The sequence below is a fragment of the Chiloscyllium plagiosum genome, chromosome 23, assembly GCF_004010195.1.
Source record: "Chiloscyllium plagiosum isolate BGI_BamShark_2017 chromosome 23, ASM401019v2, whole genome shotgun sequence".
Classification (NCBI taxonomy): Eukaryota; Metazoa; Chordata; class Chondrichthyes; order Orectolobiformes; family Hemiscylliidae; genus Chiloscyllium; species Chiloscyllium plagiosum.
In genome coordinates this window covers 1886787-1910066 of record NC_057732.1, presented here as the reverse complement: position 1 = coordinate 1910066, position 23280 = coordinate 1886787, and the positions used below count along the sequence as shown (strand labels likewise).

Genomic DNA, 23280 nt, shown 5'->3' with positions numbered 1-23280 from the left:
ATAGGCTTGACTCCATGAAAATAGAGGGAGATTCTACAATACCCATCCCATCACTAGAACCACAAGGAATGTGAATGTTGCATGCAGGCTTGTTCCCTTATTCCACCTCTGAGAAAATACCACCTCTGAGAATGGAGGTGGTACTCCCAGAATATGGTCCTACCTGTCATTTTTAAATACCACTCACCAGTCTTCTGGCATGGAAGGAAACCAGAAAAAGTGGCTGACCATCTTGATCACCACATTCTTTACCTAAAAAGGCTGAAGATTGGCACTAGGCAACAGAACCACTGCAGACATGATAGACCAAATGGCCTCCTTTGCACCATAACTATTCTGTGATTCTGTGAAATGTATCATAGTACCTATAAATATACTATGACTTTAATGGTTTGAAGGCATAAAATATGCTTACATTATATGCTTATATTTTTAATCATTGAAAACATATTGAGAACCTTTCCTCTGTCTTTGTTAAGGTTTACTGGTATCGCATATTTGGCCGTACTGCAACAGGAAGCATTCTCAAAGTACGCCTCAAGGATTCTCATCTTCAGAGTACAGGAATACAGGTACAGAAATAAAACCCATTTAAAGTCATAGAGCTGTACAGTATGGAAACAGACCCTTCAGTTCAACTTGTTCATGTCGACCAGATAACCTAAATTAATCTAGTTCCATTTGCCAGCATTTGGCCCATATCCTCGAAACCCTTCTTATTCATGTATCCAGATTTCTTTTCCAGTAGTTGAATGGCAATTAATGATCATATTGTGATATTTTGTGTCATACAATTTCTATTTAATAATTTTTAGTCATGCATTTTTAGTGTTACATCTTGGCTCAGACTGTCGCCAAGCAGGTATTCTTAAAATCAGGAAAACCTAGATTCTAAGATTCCTGCCCCATTCCCATTTCCAGCATCTTTAACTGGTAGAGGTAGTTAGATCACATGCCGCACTTCCAATTTCACTGGTTCTGTTGTGGGGAGAGGACATTTCAACCCTTTCCCACACCCCTCAATTTTATTAAGTTAGGCCTATTCTATTAGTAAGCATGATACATGCCCTCACAGAGGAGTCATAAACTCAAAGGAATTCCTCATTTCAGATCAGCAATAAAAAAAATTCCTTCGACATCCCTATTGATATAAATTGCCTCCATAACTTCTCATGAAGCTGTAAATCAATCATAGTCTCAAAATAAAAAATATTTTGCCCAGTTTAGACATCTTAACTTGTGCACCTAAAAAAAATTAGTCATTGGAAGCTACATCAATATAAGATTGAGTTTCTCATGATTAATTATATTTCAATAAAACAAAGTGTTCACTTCCTTTCAAGCTGTGTAAATATTGCGTGCTGAACTCCATGCCATTCTTGGGGCTCAGCTAAACATTCGTTCTGAAGTCATCTGGCAACTTTATCAACAGAAGCAAGCAGCTTTTATTTCCAAATGGCTTAATTATGAATGACTAATTCATGTATTTCAGCAGGAAATGTTTGAAGGGAAGTATAAGTGTAGTTTGATACCTCTACTATCTTGTAATGACTTGATTTTTTTTTAATGTGGTCTTTCAATGCCTGTGATTTTAGTAGAACAAGGTGATAGAATCTAAAATGCATAAAAAGTTTCTGACATTTCTATTGTGAATGACTCTGGTTGATTAAGTGCTTGTAAATTGAGCACTTCTTTTCAAAGTATTATTTGAAATCATTCTTCTTTTGTCAGTTTCAGGATCGTTTCAATGAATTACCATATTTTCTGCTGGCAAATTGGTTCTGTACATTGTGAATCCTAGGAGAGTGGATTAGGGTATAGGGAAATGACTTGGAGATATTCGGGACATATGAAGAGAATGGTTTGGTTTGGAAGGGTATGGGAATGGATGTGGGAGTGAATCGGTGGAAAGGTGAAGGTTTGGTGGTCATGATTGCAACTGGACAGTGAGCATTTTATCTTGCTGGGCTACATTATTGCCTCTATATTACACTCAATTCAACATGAAAAGTGAACTGAGGCTTCCATAGCAGAGATGGATTTGTGGAATTGGGACCTTGTCTAATGTAACACACCTTTCCCTAACGTCTTACAGCCCACTCTAAGATAAAGAGGAAGTAGGTAGCAGCTATTAATTTATATGTCTGAGCACATACATATGGGGAACATTTGTAACAGGGATGGAAAGAAGTGTAAGACTGAATAATTAATTAGTAAACTGTATCTGCGAAGGGAAATGTCTTGGTGTTATGTTTGACTGATGGGCTTGGATTTAAGTTAATAATAATACACTGATTTTTCTTCTCATTGAAGGTGCCAGCATTTGGAGAGTGCTTACTGGAAGTAAAAGACCTTGAACCTAATGAAAAATACATATTTGCAGTTGCTGCTTATTCAGAAGATGGAACAATCATTGGAAATGGAATTGGGGAAACGACAAAGCCAATCCTAGCATATTATCCTCTTCCTATCCTTACAGCATGGACCTACCTTTGTCAGGTACAACTATTCTCCAGCAGACAATTTTGAATTATGTGTTAGTCTGTGTTAGTGAGTTGGAACTCATTTTACATCGTTTCCTATTTGTATCTCCATTGAAGTGAAGTGTAAAATCGTCTGCTGTCTTATATCACAGTTGAACGAAAGCAGAGTAGTATTCAAGGTTTTACTTGGATGAAAGACTGACCAATTTCCCCTCTGGCTTGGGATATGCTTGGTAGATCATTTTGTGGCTTCCAAAGTGCACATGTGGCTCATGACTGACTTTGCCGAGGATCTTTGTTTTCTTGTGACTCTAAGAGATTTAACAGGATGTAGTCGGGAATGGAGGGTTTGAGTTATCAGGTTGGATGGCTGAGACTTTTTTCATTGGAGTGTAGGAGGTTGAGGGGTGACCTTTTGGGGTTTTATAAAATCATGAGGCTTATAGATAAGATGTTGTTGTGGTTCTGTTCGCCGAGCTGGGAATTTGTGTTGCAGACATTTTGTCCCCTGTCTAGGTGACATCCTAAGTGTTTGGGAGCCTCCTGTGAAGCGCTTTTGTGATGTTTCCTCCGGCATTTATAGTGGTTTGAATCTGCCACTTCCGGTTGTCAGTTCCAGCTGTCCGTTGCAATGGTCGGTATATTGGGTCCAGGTCGATGTGCTTATTGATTGAATCTGTGGATGAGCACCATGCCTCTAAGAATTCCCTGGCTGTTCTCTGTTTGGCTTGTCCCATAATAGTAGTGTTGTCCCAGTCGAATTCATGTTGCTTGTCATCTGTGTGTGTGGCTACTAAGGATAGCTTATCGTGTCGTTTTGTGGCTAGTTGGTGTTCATGGATGCGGATCGTTAGCTGTCTTCCTGTTTGTCCTATGTAGTGTTTTGTGCAGTCCTTGCATGGGTTTTGCTCATGCTGGGTATTGGGTCCTTTGTCCTGGTGAGTTGTTGCCTGAGAGTGGCTGTTGGTTTGTGTGCTGTTATGAGTCCTAGTGGTCGCAGTAGTCTGGCTGTTAGTTCGGAAGTGCTCTTGGTGTATGGTAGTGTGGCTAGTCCTTTAGGTTGCGGCATGTCCTTGTTCCATTGTCTTTCCCTTAGGCATCTGTTGATGAAATTGCGGGGATATCCGTTTTTAGCGAATACATTGTATAGGTGTTCTTCTTCTTTTTGCAGTTCTAGTGTACTGCAGTATGTTGTGGCCCTTTTGAATAGTGTCTTGATGCAACTTCTTTTGTGTGTGTTGGGGTGGTTGCTTTCGTAGTTCAGGACTTGGTCTGTGTGTGTGGCTTTCCTGTATACCTTTGTGGTGAATTCTCCGTTAGGTGTTCTCTGTACCATCACGTCTAGGAATGGGAGTTGGTTGTCCTTTTCTTCCTCTCTAGTGAATCGGATTCCTGTGAGTGTGGCATTGATGATCCGGTGTGTGTTCTCTATTTCTGTGTTTTTAATGATTACAAAGGTGTCATCTACATATCTGACCCAGAGTTTGGGTTGAATTTGCAGTAAGACTGTTTGTTCTAATCTTTGCATTACCGCTTCTGCTATGAGTCCAGAGATGGGTGAGCCAATGGGTGTGCTGTTGATTTGTTCATATATTTGTTACGAGCACCCGAGCTACAAATCTTCTTGCAAACTTTGAAGATAAGATGTGCAAGGCAAGGCTCCATGTGCAGTTTGCAAGCTGCATTGCAGTGTGGAAGGAATGTGGGAGCTGAGATCAGCTGGTGAGATGGCCTGATTTGGTTCTCTGGGACAGTAACTGAGCTCCTAATATCGTTCTTATGCTCCCTACCCTAACCCTTACCACACCCCCTTGCCACATTGCATAACCCTATCATTCATCCAGCATCCCCTACATACAATGCTTTGGCATCACGCAGCAATGGGTGCAGGTGAAGGAAAATTAATATGTACCAATCAAATAAAACTCTCATTGAAATTTCTGTCATTGATGCTGTAAAGAAAAGCTGTAGTCCTATATAGAAAATAATTCCCTAGGTGACATGAGGCTGTGTAAACAAGCAAGCATGTATTCAGGAACCACAACAATATGAATTATTACTACAACTGAGTAAAATTGTCAGTCATTTGCCTGATCAACAATGTAAACACGACTGATTACTCACAACTTTTGGAGCTTGGCTTTGATTCCATAATGGCCATAGCTATTGCAACATTGGCCCAAATTTTCCAAAAGGATTACAGTTGTAGCAGTGAAGGTTGGAGTTACATATCGAGATCCTGTGGAAATCCCATTGCAGCTGGCTTTGCGAGAATTGTCTGGGAAGTTGAAACTTCTGAAAGACATTTAGTAACCTTCCAAGTAGTCCTCAGCACTGAGTTTGATTCAGATAAACTACTTCTTCCTGATCTTCTTCCTGATCTTTGCATCACACCTTTTGACTCCCAACTGAAACGTCATCCACCTCATGCCACATAAATGACACCCAAGGCTTTATTCAGCTCATCAACTCAAAGCCCCCTTGACCTCTAACAACTTTCCTGACTCCCCTAGGGATCTGACATCACACTCCTTTCCACTCCACCTGACTCCCATCCTTCTATTTAGACATGAACCCCTTCTGTCCCCTTAGCCTCCAATTTCTCCTCCCCCTACCTCACCCCCCCTCATCTCCAGCACCTGTACCCTTCACATAGCTGGCACCTGTACCCCATACCACCTATCTCCCTACTAACTCAATCACTTGGTACCTGTACCTGTCAACTGCTTGTTATCCTTGCTCTTCACCCACCTGCCACCTGACTGCACCTTATTATCTTAACCACCTGGCATTCTAACCTCTACATCATTCATTGACCTGTCATCCTACTCCCCCACTTAGCTGGCACTCTCCCCTCATACTTAGCTTCTCTCAAAAGCTGCCAATTTGGCAGCTGGGCTTCATGCATACCTGGAATGGAAGGCTCCTGTCTCAGACTTCACTTGAAAAACTGCACCAAATATTAAATGGCAATTTTTTAATTGATCTGGATCAGAAATGAGGACTCTGATTCAGAATCAATTCATTAGCTTTCAGATCCAGAACATTCTACCCAAACACCCCAACCTCATCTCTGCCAACTACCTCGCAAAACTGAACTAAACAGATCTTAGAATCTCTACAGTATGGAAGCAGGCCCTTCAGCCCAACAAGTCAAGACTGAACCTCTGAAAAGTCTCCCATCCAAACCCATTGCTCTATATTTACCACTGACCAATGCACCTAACCTACACATCCCTGAACACTACAGGCAATTTAGCATGGCCAAATCACCTAACCTGCACATCTTTGGATTGTGGGAGGAAACCGGAGCACCCGGAGGAAACCCATGCAGACACGGGGAGAATATGCAAACTACAAACAGACTGTCGCCTTAGGCTGGAATTGAACCCAGCTCCCTAGCACTTTGAGGCAGCAGTTCTAACCACTGTGTCACCATGCCAATGGGATGTTCTTGTCTATTTCGGTGTTAAAGTATGGCACTGGATGTCTTAGATGGCGTCACATCCACCATGGCCTATGCTCATTGTGAAATCTGGACCAAGCATATACTCGTCGGCTTATTTCGCATAAAAGTGTGTTCTGAGGAAAGTTAATGCCGAATCATTAAATGAATGGAGAGATTAAATACTTGACCACAAAGGCACCTTCCAGAGTTGCTTGTTCTGGCACCATATTTTAAGGCCACCCAGGTACCCCATCACTCCAGAATAAAGAGCAGCTACTGCTCCCACTCCATCCTACAGATGCCTGCCAAGCATCAATAACCATCTCCAACTTTTACTCTTGCTTCAATAGAGGCTCTGCTCCATGTTGTCTTGGCCAGGGAGATCCTCCTTTCCTTTTGAAGGGCATAGGAAGTCCTACCATTACACCTGGGCAGCCTGTGCCAATCATAGGAAGGATGTTCTGTCTATGTCTACCCCTGTACAGCCGTGTTTCACAGACACACCCACCTCATGCATGATGTGGAATGAAGAGCTCATACCCACCACATACTGATGATTTTCTAAAACTTTCATGGCACCGAGCTTCCCAATCATTCACTGGTGAGGGGTCACTTCCTGGCAGGCCTGTGCAAATTCGTTGAGTACCCATACACATATTCCAAATGGCTGACCTGTTTGTGTTTTGGATTCCACATTCCCATCTACCCCTGATCACGTTTGATTTCCCAACCTCACAACAATATATCTATCTCCAACTCAAAAATCTCCACCACCTTCTGAGGACTCTGAAAAAAAAAAAAAATTCCTTCAGCTTCTTAAAGATTCAAGTTGAAACTCTGCACATGAATTAGTATTGTGATAACAATAGTAGCAGCTACATAGAACATAGAACATAGAAAAATACAGCGCAGTACAGGCCCTTTGGCCCTCGATGTTGCACCGATCCAAGCCAACCTAACCTACACTAGCCCACTATCCTCCATATGCCTATCCAATGCCTGTTTAAATGCCCATAAAGAGGGAGAGTCCGCCACTGCTACTGGCAGGGCATTCCATGAACTCACGACTCGATGAGTAAAGAATCTACCCCTAACATCTGTTAGAGGTAGCTAATGGGACAACATTAACAGCTAATAGAACAACATGATAGTGAAAGAAAAATAGCACCTAAAGGAGAACTGTACTGTTAAATAAATGAACAGTGGTGAAAAAAGATGAAACTTAAGAGAAGCTTAAGGGGAGTTATTAGTTCAAGAAGTGAAATAATAATTGAGTATTATCATGAAATAACAAAGTTTTACCAAAGTTTGCCATTGACCTCTTAAAGTCTATTTATTAAGCAATTCCACTTATCCAAGGCCAATCAGTGAGTACAAAGGAGGAAATCCAGCAGTGCTGTTGTACTATTAAATAGACAAAGAGAAGGCTTTCATCCTGGGGTGGACAAAGTGAAAAATCATACAACACCAGGTTATAGTCCAACAGGTTTATTTGGAAGTATTAGTTTTCAGACCCCTGGTGTTGTGTGATTTTTAACTTGGAAAATGTTGGTAATATTGTCAGAAAGATGGAAAACCTGCTGGACTTCACCACCTGTCTTTATTTGCATGTATTATTAAAAAGAAATGGGCAGCAGCAGTGTTGGTGAAAACCATTTTGAGAAAGTGAGGCAGTGATTGTTCTTAAGGCCATCTCTCTGCTGTTCCTGCTTGGCCTCATGGATGTTCAGAGAAAACTAACTTTCCACCCATAAGCAAAGGGAAATGCACACTGCTAGCAGTCTTTACTAGTTTAGTTAATGAACTTATCTAATTACTTGTTGACAATTTTATTTAAAATGTTGCTGTTTTCTGTCACAGAATCATTACAGAAAGTTGCATGCTAACTCAATTATAATTTAATGTTTTTTTTAGGTTGCATATCAGTTAGGACACTATCCAGTGTCTAAAGCAGCCATCTCCATTTTATGGAAACACTTTGTTACAGACAAATGTTTACAACAAAATAAATGCCTTGTTTCTCACAAGACTGATTGGTGCATCTCTCCGAAAAGGTACAGTTATTACAAATTGTATGGAAGATTTTTCTCCCACTCCAGGTACAATTTATTTTAACATAGAAATGTAGAAGGAAAGAGCAGAAGTAAACCATTTCTCCATTCAAGTCTGTGTAGCCATTCAACATGGTCAAGGCAGTCCTTAGGAACATAGAATGATACAGCACAGGAACAGACCCTTCAGCCCACCATGTCTGTGCTGACCATGATGCCATTCTAAACTAATCCCATCTGCCTGCATATTATACATGTCCATCGATTCTCTGCCTGTTCATATGTCTGTCTAAATGCCTCTTAAACTTTGCTAATGTATCTGCTTCTATCACATTTCCTTGCAATGCATTCCAGGACCTACTATCCTTTGTGTAACAAATTTAGCACATTTCCCTTAAACCTTTCCCCTCTCACTTTAAACCTTTGCCCCCGGTATTTGATATTTCCACCCTGGGAAAAAGACTCCAACTATCCACTCTATCCATGCCTCTCATATTTTAATTAATTAATAATTCATAATAATTGAATTAATAATAATCTTAAGCTCTAGTGTAAGCAATCCTTGTTTGTCCAACCTCTCCTTGTAGCTAATACACTCCAATCCAGGCAACATCCTGATAAGTCTCTATTGTACCCACTCCAAAGCCTTCACTCCTTCCTATAGTGTGGCGACCAGCACTGCACACAATGCTCCAAATGTGGTCAAATTAAAAGCTTATATACCTGCAACATGACTTGCCCCAACCGATGAAGGCAAGTATGCATTTGACCACCCAAAATGCATCACCTTGCACTTGTTCAGATTAAGCTCCATCTGCCATTTCTCCCCTCAACTTTCCAATTGATCTTTATCCTGTTGTATCTTTTGACCACTGTCCTCAATATCCACTAATTTTCGTATATTCTGCAAATGTGCTAATCATTCCATCTAAGTCATTTATGTATTAGAAACAGCAGGGATCCCAGCACTGATCCTTGCACAGCACCACTGGTCATAGACCTCCAGTCAGAAAAGCACCCCTCCACAACCATCATTGTCTCCTATGACCTAGCCAATTTTTAAATTCAAGTTGCCAGCTTATCATGGATCCAGTACAACTTAATGTCCTAGACCATAATATTTAGTTCAATGCCATTTTCCTGCTTTCTCTCCATATACCTTGATGTCTTTAATATCTAAATATCTATCAATCTCTTTCTTGAATATATCCTAGTGATTTGGGCCTTCACAGTCTATCAAAGTTTGGTGAAAAAATGTTTCTCCATCTTAGGCTTAAATGTCTACCCCATCCTGATATTGTGACCCTTGGTTCTAAATTCCCCAGACTAGAGAAACAACCTCCTTGAATCCAATCTGTTTAGCCCTGTTAACATTTTTTTTATTTGCTCATACACTCAATTTATCTAAATTGCCCTGAAGGATCCTTGTATCCTCCTTACAACTCATAATCTCACCTAGTTTTGCGTCATAAGCAAACTTGGAAGTGTTGCATATGCCTTCCTCATTCAAGTCATTTATTTATCGTGAATAGTTGAGGCCCAAGTACTGATCCTAGTATACCTCTAGTGACTGCCTGCTAACTGGAAAAAGACCATTATTTCCACTCCATTTCTGGTCTGTCAACCACTTCTCAAGTTATGCCAGTATAATCCCTCTAATCCCATGTGCTTTAGTTTAGTCCACTCGTCTCTTGTGTGATACCTTATTGAAATCCAAGTACACCATTTCCACTGGTTCTCCCTTATCTATTCTACTCATTACACTCCCAAAGATTCCAGCAGATTAATTAAAGATGATTTCCCTTTCATAAACCCACGCTGATTTTGTCTAATCCCCATATGCTTTCCATGTGCTTAGTCATCACGTTTTTTACACTAGATACTAACATTTTCCTCACTTTTGATGTTAGGCTAACTGGTCTGTGATTCACTTCTTTTTCTTGTCTCCGTTTTTTAAAAAATATTGCAATTACATTTGCTTCAATCTGTAGTAACTGCTCCAGAACCTATAGAATTTTGAAAAATGACCACTAATGCATGCAATATTTTCAAGACCCTACTCTGCAGTGTAGATGATCAGACCCTGGGAATTTGTCAATTTTCAACCGTATTAATTTCTGCAGTGTTTTTTTTGCTAATGTTGCCTTTCTTCAGTTTCCCCCCTCTCATTAGATCCTTGGTTCCCTATCATTTCTGGGAAATTATTTGTGTCCTCTTTTGTGAAGATAGAACAACAATATTTGTTCACTTGTCTACAGATCCCTGAAGTTGGCAGGACAGATTAAAAAGGTAGTTGAGAGAGAATATAGCGTGCTTGCCTTTATTAATCATACATAGTAAGAGCAGGTTATGTTGGAGATGTACAAAACTTTAGATAGGCCACAGCTGACATATCGTTTGCAGTTCTAGTCACCGCAATGGAAAGGATGTGTTTGCACTGGAGGGAGTTCAAAGGAAATTCACCAGGATGCTGCCTAGGATGAAGTACTTCAGCTATGAAGAGAGGCTGGGGACGTTGGGGTTGTTTTCTTTCGAGCAGAAAAAGCTGAGAAGGTAGGGGAGGAAACTTAACAGCAATGTAAAAGATTTAGGAGTCAGTTAGCTTAGTTGACTGGATGGCTGATTCACAATGCAGCATGGTGCCAACATTGGCTGAAGTTGTCATGAAGGAATCCCCTTTTCAACCGGTTCCCTCACCTCAGACGTGGTGACCCTCAGGTTATACCACCATCAGTCATCTCTCACTAATGAGAGAGCAGCCCATGGTCTGGTGAGACGATAGTCACTTTACCTTTCCCTGTACGATTGTGAGGGGTATGGATAGGGTGAACAGATAGCAACTGTTCCCCTTAGTTGAAAGGTTAATGACAAAACAGCATAATTTTAAAGTGAAAGGCAGGAGGTTTAGAGGGGATTTGAGGAAAACCTTTTCACCCAGACGGTAGTGGAGGTCTGGATTGCACTGCATGGACGGGTATTTGAGGTGGGAAACCTTACAGCCTTTAAAAAGGTACTTGGATGAACACTTGAAATGTTATAAAATTCAAAGCTATGTACCTCGTGTGGGAATGTGGGACTAGTGTAATTGGTAGTGTTTGCTCGCAGTATACATTCAATAGGCTGAAGGACCTCTTCTGCTCTGTATGATTCAAAGATTCTAGGTATCTCAGACAGTATTATTGTGTGGACTGTTAATCTATAAATCCAAATAATGTTTTGGGGAACCGGGTTAAAATCCTGCAATGGTAAAGAATGCAATTTGAATTCAATAAAATCTGGAATTAAGGTTTTAATGATGACCATGAAACTGTTATTGATTATTGGAAAAACCAATTTGATTCACTAATGCAGGGAACTGCCATCCTCACCTGATCTGGCTCTTGTGTGACTTCAGGCACACAGCAATGTAATTGTCTCTTAACTGTCCTTATGACAATGAGGGATGGGCAATAAATGTTGGCCTGACTAGTGACGGCCTCATCCTATAAATGAAAAAAGGAATTTAGTAGATTGTGAGGGAATGAGGGTGGACTGTAAAACAAAATGTCTGTGTTCATATTATCATCAGCCTGCTTGTCATATAAAGTAGCTGAATTAAGGTGCGCCAGTATTAAGAATGGAATGAGCAAGAATGTGCCTTTTTCCTCTATATTTTCAGCAATATCAGATACCTGGTACCTTGCAGACAAGTGTCCTCTTCGTGGAACTCTTTTACAAACATCCTGTGGCCTCCTTCTGCTCTTCTCCCAATCTTGTGTTCTAATCTTTTCCTTAAGTGGGCGTCAATGGTTCTATAGCACTGTGTTTAGATGATGTTTCTGCCATAGCTGAAGAGCTATGGCAGAAACATCAGAGGAGCAGCAGGTGGAGCAACAGGTGGCTCTATCAGGTTCAATTCATGTAAATACACATTACTTCTTTAACTGATTTTTGTTCATACACAGAGTGTGTTTGATGCTGCTGGGCAAACATTTATTGCCCATTCCTAATTACACTTGAAAAGCTGGTGATGAGCTGCTTTCATGAACCACTGCAATCCATTCAGTGTATGTGTATCACAATGCCATTAGGAAGTCAGTATCAGGACTCGACCAGGCAACACTGAAGTCATAGAGTCATAGAGATGTACAGCATGGAAACAGACCCTTCGGTCCAACCCGTCCATGACGACCAGATATCCCAACCCAATCTAGTCCCACCTGCCAGCACCTGGCCCATATCCCTCTAAACCCTTCCAATTCATATACCCATCCAAATGCCTTTTCAATGTTGCAATTGTATCAGCCTCCACCACTTCCTCTGCGTGAAAAAGTTGCCCCTTTTCCAAGTCAGTACGGTGAGGGGCACTTGCGGATTGTGGTGATCCTACATGTTGACTGCTCTCATCCTTTTAAATGGTAATGGTTGTGGCTTTAGAAGATGCTGTCAAAAGATCTTTAGTGAATTTCTGCAGTAAATCTTCTAAATGGTAGACACTGCTGCAACTGAAGGTTGAGGCATTAAATGTCTGTGTGTTTGTGCCGACCAAGTAGGCAATCTTGCCCTGGTTGGTGTCAGACGTATTGAGAATTGTTGGATCGGCACTCATCCAGGGAAGTTGGCCATATTCCATCACAATCCTGACTTATACCTTGTAGATGGTGGACAGTGGACAGGGAGTTTGGAGGTTATTTACTTGCCACAGGCTTAAAAGTCAATACATTTTCAAGACCAGATAAAATGGATCCCAGACTGTTAAGAGAGGCAAGGGTTGTTGGCAATAATTTTCAATTCATCTCTGGCCACAGGGAGGACAGCCAATATGGTATACTTATTCAAGAAGGGAGAAAGAGATAAACCAGAAAATTACAGACCAGTTGGTTCAACCTGGTGAAGCTGTTGGAAATAATTCCAAGGGACAGAATTAATCTGCATTTGGAGAGGCAGCATTAAGAACAGTTAGTTTGGTTTTGTTCAGGAGGTCATGTCTGACCAACTTGATTACATTTTTCAAAGAGGTAACCAGGTGTGTAAATGAGGGCAATGCATTTGACGTATTCTACTTGGACTTCAGCAAGGCTTTAGGATATGGTCCTGCATGATAGACTGATAGCAAAGGTAAGAGCCTATTGAATTCAAGGAAATTTGGAAAGTTGGATGCAGATTTGGATGAGTGGCACGAAGCAGAGCGGGATGGTCGAGCGGAGTTTTTATGACTGGAAATCTGTATCTGCACAGACCAATTTTAGGATCCTTGTTGTTTGTATTATAGTGAAATGATATAGACTTGAATGTAGGAGAGTTGATTCGTAAATGTGAGGACGATATGAAAATTGATGAGGTGTTAGTAGTGTGGAAGATAGCCTTAGATTACACAAGAGTAATGAGGGGCATATCAGATGGACTGATCAGTAGCAAATAGAATTCAATCTAAATATATGTGAGAGAGTGCATACGGAAAGGATAAACAAGGCAAGGGAGTACGTAAAAAGTGGTTGGACCCTGATAAGCACCTACTTTAGAAATGAGACAGCACAGAAAGGGGCCATTCGGCCTATCTTGACCATGTCAACCCAGAGGCACATAGATAGCCTTTTTAATCCCACCTTCTTGCTTGTGGCCCATAACCCTCTACCTTGCAGCCCAAAGGGTGCAGTGCACACTCAGGTGCTTTTTAAAAAGAGTTTAGGGTCTCTGCCTCCACCACCAACTCGGGCAGCAAATTCCAGACACCCACCACCCTCTGTGCTTAAACAAAGTAGTTTTCCCTCACGTCCCCTTTAATCCTTCTGTCACTTAATTTGAATTTGTGACCCCAGGCTTTTGAACTCTCTGCCAAGGGAAGCTGGTTCTTCTTGTCTACTCTATCTCTCCCCACAATGTTGTGTACCTTAATTATGTCACCCCTCAGCCTTCTCTGTTCCAGGAAAAACAACCTCAACTTCTCCAATCTCTCCTCATAGCTACAATTCCCCAGCCCTTTGCAACATTCTAGTAAATCTTCTCTGGACTCTCCAGAAATATTATGTCCTTCCTCTAATGTGGTGACCAGAAGTGCACACAATACTCCAGTTGTGGGCTCACAGTATTTTCTTTAATCATTATATCCTTATTTTTGTATTCTATACTTTTATCAGTAAAAGACAGCATTCCATATACCTTCTTTACAACCGTATCTACTTGTACTGCTACATTTTGGGGACAGGAGGTTTCAAGAGGATGTGATGAAATACCTTTCCATCCGGGCGATGGTAGATATCTGGAACTCATAAGGCCTGGAAAGGTCAGAACTCACTACCTATAAGAGACTTCTCACTACCCTTATAACACTTAAACAGTATTTGGATGTACACTTGCGATGCCAAGGCAATCAAGGCTTTGGGCCAAGTGCTGGAAAATAGGATTAAAGTAGTTAGGAGCTTGTTTTTGAATGGTGCAAACTCAATGGGATTTTTTTTAATGGGCTCTTTGTAGTGATTGGAACAATGTCGGCTAGGTGGATTTCACAGAATATAAGTTCCCTGAATGTCAATAAAGTTTTCTGCTCTTGTTGTTTCTTCACTGTGTCCTATACCTGCACACTCATGACATGGGTGCTGGGAAAAATAAGCATTGCTGCTGTTTGGTGAAAGAAGAAAAAAATCAGGAGATTAGAATCTCAGTACAGAAAATAAAAAATAAGTTCCCTGATTGGGAACCTGGTCCAAACAGGGAATCCTAGCTGACAGGAGAGTCAGGGGTTCTGTTCACTCTAGGATCCACCTCTCTGATGGCTGGGTCAGTGTTATGTCCTATGCATGTGTAAACAAAGGGTGACTTGGTGATGGGATACCAGCTTTCATGGAGTTATTTTACTCTTGATCACAGTAACCTGTATGCAGAATTACCAGACTCTGTTGTAGCCACTGTTTTTACATGGCTAATCCACTTCAATTTCTGGTGAAAGTTGACCCCCAGGATGGTGATTCGTGGGAATTAAGAGATGGTTATCCCATTGAATGTTGAGGGCTGATGATTTGTGAAAGATTATCATTGCCTGCACTTGTGAAGTACTGATGTTACTTAGCACTTGTCAGCCCAAACCTGAATATTGTCCAGATTTTGCTGCATTTGGACATGCTGTTAACACTTAAAACAATCACTGAAGCACACACCAGAGACTAAAAGAACTGGCCCAGCAAACTGAAGATCTGATTATTTACTGCCAGGAAAATTGCCGTGTAACCTAATTGCCAGAGCTTATCTTGTGATGTCACTTCACCACTTCAGGTCCTAACTACCGCACACAGCAGTAAAAAAAATCCCAAAGTGCTTCACAGGAGTGCGATAAACTATAACACCAAACCATTTCAGGATTTAGGTCACGTCGGGCCAGCTTTTTAAAAAGTTCTTTCATGGTGGAACAATTATAATGGGGCATGTGGAAGATAGCAGAATTGGGGTGCCCAGATAATCTAGCAAGTAATGAGGCTGGTGGAAATTACACAGTTTAGGAGGGGCCACAACATTGAATGAAACAAACACAGAATGTTGGAGAATCTCAGCAGGTCTGGCAACATCTATAAAGAGCGAGAAACAGTTAATGTTTTGATTCTGGTATGACTATTCTTCAGAACTTTGAACATGTTTCTGAAAAAAAGTCCTACCGGACTGGAAACATTAACTCTGTTTCTCTCTCCAAAGATGCAACCAGACCTGCTGAGTTTCGCCAACATTCTCTATGTTTGGTCAAAATTTTCAGTATCTTCAGTATTTTGCTTTTAACAATATAGCATGGTGTAAAAACCAGAATGAGAATATTAAAAATAAGGCATTGCTTTAGTGGTAACTGATGTAGTTCAATGAGTAAGGGTGATGAGACTTGCTTTGAATTAAGTAAAAACAAGGACTGCAGATGCTTGAAACCAGATTCTAGATTAGAATGGTGCTGGAAAAGCACAGCGGTTCAGGCAGCATCCGAAGAGCTTTGAATTAAGATGGGGGGAGCACAGTTTTGGGTGACCTCAAGTTTATGGACGGTAGAATGTGCTGGATTATATAAGTCTAAAGGCACAAAGGCATGCTTGGATGAGGGTTTTTCTGGCATACGATGGCTTCCATCAAACAAGGAATAGGTGAGTCACTGGCTAGACTAGCATTTTGTACTCATTACTTATGTCCTTGAGAGGTTCATGGCGAGTCATATTCTTGAACCACTGCTAGTCCATGTGCTATAGATACACCCACAGTATTGGGAAGGGAGTTACAGGACTGTGACCATAACACTGAAGGGCACCCATTGCTTTCCACCTGAATTAAATTTCACTCAATGGCATTAGTCTTCATGATTTTTAGTTAGAGGGAAGTTTTGCTTATGCACACTGGATATAGGACAAACAGCTTGGTGATGGAGAAACAACAGAAGTGTTGAGTGAGACAGTGAAGATGAGTGTTAACAGCAGCCATAATGAAGCAAGAAGTAGATGCAGGAACTTTGCTGGAAACCACAAAAAAATTAAATGACCCAAAACTTCATTAGATTCAGTTATGAATTAATTGCTGGGTATTAATTAATCCACTCTGTCATACATGTACTTAAGATTACTCAAGGTACACAAATTCATCTCCTTTCTTTTAAGAATTAAAGTCTGGAACAAGCATGCTCAAAACCATTGTTTCTTGCGATACAATCAGCATCTAAAGAAGCCTGAGCTGGAACATGGTTGTGTTTTTTTCATTCCTGCTGCCCAACATTGGGCCATGATACCTTTGGCTCTAATGACAAATGGCATTTCACCAGAAAGCTGCCTTGGTTAAGCAAGATTTGGACTGGGGTGTACAAAGTTAAAAATCACACAACACCAGGTTATAGTCCAACAGGTTTAATTGGAAGCACACTAGCTTTCGGAGCGTCTATCACCTGATGAAGGAGCAATGCTCCGAAAGCTGGTGAGCTTCCAATTAAACCTGTTGGACTATAACCTGGTGATGTGTGATTTTTAACTTTGGTTAAGCAAGCAACTTTTTTTCATTTTGTGGGTGGCCAATCTGATGGTGAGAAAATATTGACAGAGTCTACAATGGTTGGCCATTAATTGCCTTAATTTGCAATTTGTTTTCGTGTAGCAGTCAGCTGGTTTTGTTTCTTGTGCACTTTGGAAAAGGCTGCCCAGAAATATTGATAATATGAATCTGTTGAAGTGTCTGACAAAAATAAATTAAAATATCTACTTTTAACAACAGTATATTAAAAAAATGCTTCTCACATTAACAATATTCACAATTTATTTTTAGCTTAAACAATGATGCTGTACACCTGGCATCACCCATCCTTCTGCGGAGATTTCTGGCATGCATCTTCATTGATTCTGATATTAGTTGCCATGAGGATGCTGTTTACTGTGACTCTTTGTCTGATAGTGGACCTCTCTACAATGGGCAAGTATGTTCTGAAGTGAAATTAATGATTAGCAATATAATTGAAGTTCTATATATTCAATGGATATAGTAAGATCAAGTTATTAAAATTTTTCTTTGTAGCTGTGGTTTAATCATGTTCTATGTAAATCTAATCATTGATTTTCCAAATTAAAAACAGAATACTGGAAATACTCAGCAGGTCAAACAGTGTTTGTGGAGATAAAAACAGACTTAATGTGCAGACATTTACAACTATATGGTGGCAAGCTGGAGGTGCAGAGACACAGATATATTAGCCTGGACCAGAACGTGGATATCTGCATTCCTGCAGTCATTGTTTGTTGGGAATGAGATTGGCTGCCTTCTGCACGGAGAGCACATAGTAATGTCTCAGTTAGGGGTGATGTAATGGCCCCTAGATTTTGACACCTACAGAGCTGCTCACTGCTGTGTGCAGGGACTGTTGTTTTAATGGAGGTGTCCTTGTCCTCATATGGTGGCACGGCAGCCCAGTGGTTAGCATTGCTGCCTCACAGCGCCAGGCATCCAGGTTTGATTCCAGTCTCAGGCAACTGTCTTTGTGGAGTTTGCAGATTCTCCCCGTGTCTGCGTTGGTTTCCTCCCACGGTCCAAAGATGTGCAGGTCAGGTGAATTGGCCATGCTAAACTGCCCATTGTGTTCTGGGATGTGTAGGTTAGGCGCATTAGTCAGGGGAAATGTGAAGTAACAGGGTAGGGGAATAGATCTGGATGGGATACTCTTTGGAGGGTTGGTGTGGACTTGTTGGGCCAAAGTGGCCTGTTTCTACACTGTAGGGTTTCTTTGATAACAGCGAAAGTGGTTTCTCAAGAGGTGGTCCCCCCACTGCTCTGAGATAGGCTTTGGCCCTCATAATCCTTTTTTATCTCTCCAATCCTGCCAGAGCAGTGTCCACCTCTCCAGTTCTTGAGTAGTGGCTCCTCTGGGTGATAGCATTGAGAGGCCGTCTGGGTTTCCTTGGAGTCTGCCTATCAGGATGTGACCAGCTATGTGCTATAAGTCATGTGGCTTTGTGGCTGCTGTGCTGTTACATTGCTGGTGAGGAGCAACACGGGATTGCCATTGCTTCTCCTGGTGTACTGTATCCTTTTAAAGATGACACAGGCTCAAGCAGTGTCAGTCTTTTGGCAGATATCAGGTGAGAAATGAGTTATTTTGGGAACTGTTTGGTGGTAATGGGCTAGAATCAGGCAGGAGGACACCATAGAGACTGGATAAGTAGTTAATGAGGCAGGTCTGTAAAATGTGCCAAGAGATCTTGTTATGCCTTTCGGAGAGAAATCCTTCATGAAACTTTATAAAACTGACAGCCAGAATGTGGAAGGGTCAGCTCAGTATGTATAATGTATGCTACTTGGATCAGACTGAAAATGAGACTTTTTGTTTGTATTACTGGATTTATTTGACCATGTTGTCTGTAACATTTATATCACTATTTTGTTTTTAATTAAAAATCTGCTTAAATTAAAATCTTAAGTTCTTTGCTGACTCTATTGGATCTTAAAGCAGGAATGTAAAATTCAACATTGGCTAGTTACACAGGATTACAAATGTCCAGTTGTATCAAAAGGAAGAAATTAAAATATCCAATTTGAACAGATCGTTCAATTAGTTAAAATATAGAAGTTAGTGAAAGACTCATGTGCAGTCCTTAGCTTTCAGTTTTATCACATCCTGTAATTGACAAAATTGCCAAAAAACCCAATAGTAAGTTCGTCAAAATCAGAATAAGATTCAAGGAAATCAAGGAAATCAAAACAAGAACAATGACATGAAATTGAGGAACTATTTGCTAATTCCAGTAAGTATTCATATTTAATCAAGTATTATTTTCTGAATATTGCTCATTTTTTACATTTGATAATGAATAGTGTTATTAATTTTCAGCTTAGTAGATTGGCTAAATGTGAAAGAATTCTGGTGGCCATTGAACTTGCCAGTTGGATCAATGATGTCAATCAAGCACTGCAGGCTGTTGTCCAGTGCTACGGACTTCTTGCCCCCCTGATCTTTCACAGGATTCCTTCAACTCCAGTTGTACAGGTTAGAAGTTTAAAAAACTAAGAGGACCACAACATTTTGTATCTGCCGGACTTGGTTTTTTGAGTGCTGCTTTGCATCTTTTTGCATTTTGTATGTGATAACTAACTACATTTCAAAAGTGCTTTCTTGGCTAGAGTCCACTTTAGGATGTCATGAGGTTGTAAAAAGTGCTACAGGAATTCAAGTTTTTCTTCCTTTTCCAAAGGGCATGTGTGTTGCGTGTGTACATTCCTGTTACTGGCCATGTTGAATAGCATTTCAGTGAGGAGGTTGGTTTAGGAGTGAGTTTCAGCAGTGTGCAGAAAAGGTATATGATGACCTCAATCAGTGGATAATGCTGTTTTGTCACTGATGTTGCCATTTTGTGGTAACAGTTAAAAACCTATGAAATAGGAACTGAAGTACCTTGAGCCAATTCCATCATTCAACTTCCACTTTAATTGCACTTCCCCATCTACTCTCCATACCCCTTTATTCACAGAGAAATTAAAACTGATCTATCTCAGGCTTGACTACATTTAATGATACACAAAGCTTCAGATTCCAAAGAGACACAATTTCCTCTTGAGTGAAAAAATTCTTCATCTCAGTATTAAGCGTGACAATAAAAAAGTCTAAATCTCCAGAGAAAATCTAGTGATCAGCCACTTCTATAGTATTTTAGATTCCCCAAGAAGTTAAGTATCAACCAAATTGTTGTGGATTGGGAGTTACATGTCAGCTAAATCAGGCAAGGGCAGCAGGTTTCCTTCCCTAAAGGACATTAGTGAACCAGATGGATTTATCCAACAATTGAAAACAGTTTTGTGGTAATCATTAGACTCCAGGTATTTTTTAAATTGAATTGAAATTCCACCATTTACTCTGACATGATTCAAACCTCGGTCCCAGAGTATTTCTCTGGATTAATAAACTAATGATAATGCCACTAGGCCATAATCTTCCCATAAATTTATGTACTAATATGCAAATTTAAACTCTACTCCCTTTACATCATTCCATAGACACACAGTCATTCAAAAATAAGATGAACAAAACATAGTTCTGCAGAAATATCTCGGGTGGAAAGCAGGCAAACTGGAACACATTTGGTGGAACAGATAATCCAAATCCCCAAAGGTGGAAAGAGATGACTTTCTCTCAATTCTTTTGGTATTTGGCAATTATATCTCATTGACTACCAAATAGAGGATCACCACATGATAGCAATCAGTTGGACCTATGTCTTGCTTGTGTTGGAAAACTTTTCTTTGCATTGTTTCTTTTCCACCCAGTGTAGGAGACAGAGACTTGCCTTAGTTAATTTGAGCTTTTTTGGAAATTTGAGTGCAACTACTTCTCTTCCTCAGTTATGTGACTAACTTCAGCTTAGTGTAAAAGCTGTTGCTGGGCAATTTTTTTTTAAACTCAAAAGTACCTTGTGGCAGTTTGTGTATCAAAGGCATCAAATTTAGCTTCTCCATGAGTTAGGGGACCTTGTGTAACCAGTAAGTGAACTCCACAAAATCCTCTCTTGCGGTATACAACTTAACAGTAGAATAGACCTTTACCACTTAAAATATTAAAAAAACTTAAGGTTTGATAATTTCCAGCTATTTATGCACTCTCCCAAAAAAGCAGTTGCTCACCAGCACTTTTTTCCCTGAAAAGATATTTTATTAATCACAACATAGAAATTACAAACATTTCAACTTGATTGTTACTCATCAGACATACTTATAGCTTTTCTATGATGTCACAGTTTCTTTCAAAATGCTTGTGTTGGGATCCCATGCTTGCCTGCTGCTGCTTTAGGTGCTGCTGACTCTGCTTTGGGGACTTTCCTCACCTGCTGCTCTCAGTGCTGCTAACTGCAATGTTTGGCATCCTCTGCTCACTGTTCTTCATGATTCTGTCTTGACTTTGCACTGATAGGCTTGGCTCCCTGAGAAAAGGGATATTGTGGAGTTGCCTCCTCAAGTGAGTTGTTTACTTGCCCATTACTCATGGCTGGATGTTGCAGGACTGCAGAGTTTAGACCAGATCTGTCAGTTGTGGGATTGCTTAATCCAGTCTATTGTGTACTGCTTTTGCTTTCAGACATGCTTGTTGCTGTTCTTGGCATGGCCTCCTTTATTGAGCCAGGATTAAGACCTTGGATTTTTTTCTTTGTTATTTATGTTGTATTTTGTTTCACTTAGAAGTAATTTTGTGCCATTTTGCTTCATTTTTGTATATTCCACCTTGTTACATCTATTTGAAATGCTTAGTCTTGTCAATTTAGCAATTTTACAGAAGCAGTGTTCAGCAATGTATTCTTAATTTATACTCATGAATCACATAGCTTAAGGAAATTTTCCATGCATTACAATATTAATTCAATTTTCAATAATTATGTGACAGATTCTCCTAAAATGTCTATGTGTCCTACAACACGTCATTGGTGTGACCAAGCAAAGGAAACAGGCTGGAGTAGTTGAAAGTTTGCAACACATGACAGCATGTATCACATATCATTTAGCAAAGGTACAGTACGTACATTTATGTATGATTTTTGAAACCTGTTTTTATTGTAATAATGCATAATAAGTTATTTTACTATAAGAATTAGAACAGGAGCAAGTCATTTAATCCTTTGAGTCACTGGCAATCTGGCAATCACACCTCTGATCCTTTTGTGTATTTGACTTTCAAAAACCTTGTTTCCTTTTTTGAGTTTTTAGTTTTTCATCATCTCAAACTTATTTCTTTTCACCAAGGTTGAATAACTTCACAGTTGCCACATAAAATCCATATGACTTAGTTTTACCCACTAACAATATCTTCCTGATCCCATTTGCAATACTTACAATCCCTTCAAATTTATTTGAGAAAATTGTTTGTTGAAGTACTTGTGATATTGCATTTTTTCTGTCTGGTTCTGTATTTCTTAATTTAAAAAAAGAAATTGCAGTATATTTCTATTATTTTGCATGTATATATATATTATCCATTCCTTTGATTAAGTTCTGTCTCACTGTTTCCAATTCGTAGATGTCAGTATAGAACAGTCATAGAGTCATTCAGCTCAGAAGAGGCTCTTTGTCCCATCGAGTCTGTTCCAACCTATAAAAACTAATCCCACTTTCCAAGGCTTGACCCATAGTTTTAAATGCTATGATATTTTAAGTGCTCACCCACATATTTTGTGAAGATTATGAGACTTACCTGCCTAAATTACCTTCCCAGGCAGTGCATTCCAAACCACACTATTCTCTAAGTGAAAGTAGAACTCCTCACGTCCTCTTTAAATTTCATGCCCATCACCTTAAAATCATGGCCCCTTGTTATTGACCCTTAAATGAAGAAGTATTCACTCTGTTCATACCCCTCATAATTTTAGATCCTCCCTCAGTTTCTACTTCTCTAAAGAAAACAGTCCAAACCCATTCTGCCTCTCTTCATTGGTAAAATGCTCCATCCCATGGAACATCCTGGTGAATCTCCCCTGCCCTGACTCTAGTACAGTTACACCTGTCTGTAGCGCAGTGAACAAAACTGTACATAGTATTGTAGCTGTGACCTAACCAAAATTTTGTTCAGCTCCAACATAACCATCCTGCTCTTATAATCTGGGCCAGGATTATAGAATAGAATAGAATAGAAGAATACAGCGCAGTACAGGCCCTCTGGCCCTCGATGTTGCGCCGATCCAAGCCCACCTAACCTACACTACCCCACTATCCTCCATATGCCTATCCAATGCCCACTTAAATGCCCATAATGAGGGAGAGTCCACCACTGCTACTGGCAGGGCATTCCATGAACTCACGACTCGCTGAGTAAAGAACCTACCCCTAACATCTGTCCTATACCTAC

The 23280-nt window shown here is 40.3% G+C and overlaps 1 protein-coding gene across 1 annotated transcript in view; it reads left to right on the top strand.

Moving 5' to 3' along the window:
• Positions 1 to 23280, top strand: part of cfap54 (cilia and flagella associated protein 54) — a 296945-nt gene that overhangs the window by 178237 nt on the left and 95428 nt on the right. Inside the window, exons 22-27 of the mRNA XM_043713181.1 lie at positions 480 to 572; positions 2314 to 2499; positions 7846 to 7985; positions 17235 to 17382; positions 19288 to 19443; positions 21826 to 21948. Coding sequence (XP_043569116.1) covers positions 480 to 572; positions 2314 to 2499; positions 7846 to 7985; positions 17235 to 17382; positions 19288 to 19443; positions 21826 to 21948 — 846 coding nt within the window. The remainder of the gene's footprint in view (positions 1 to 479; positions 573 to 2313; positions 2500 to 7845; positions 7986 to 17234; positions 17383 to 19287; positions 19444 to 21825; positions 21949 to 23280) is intronic.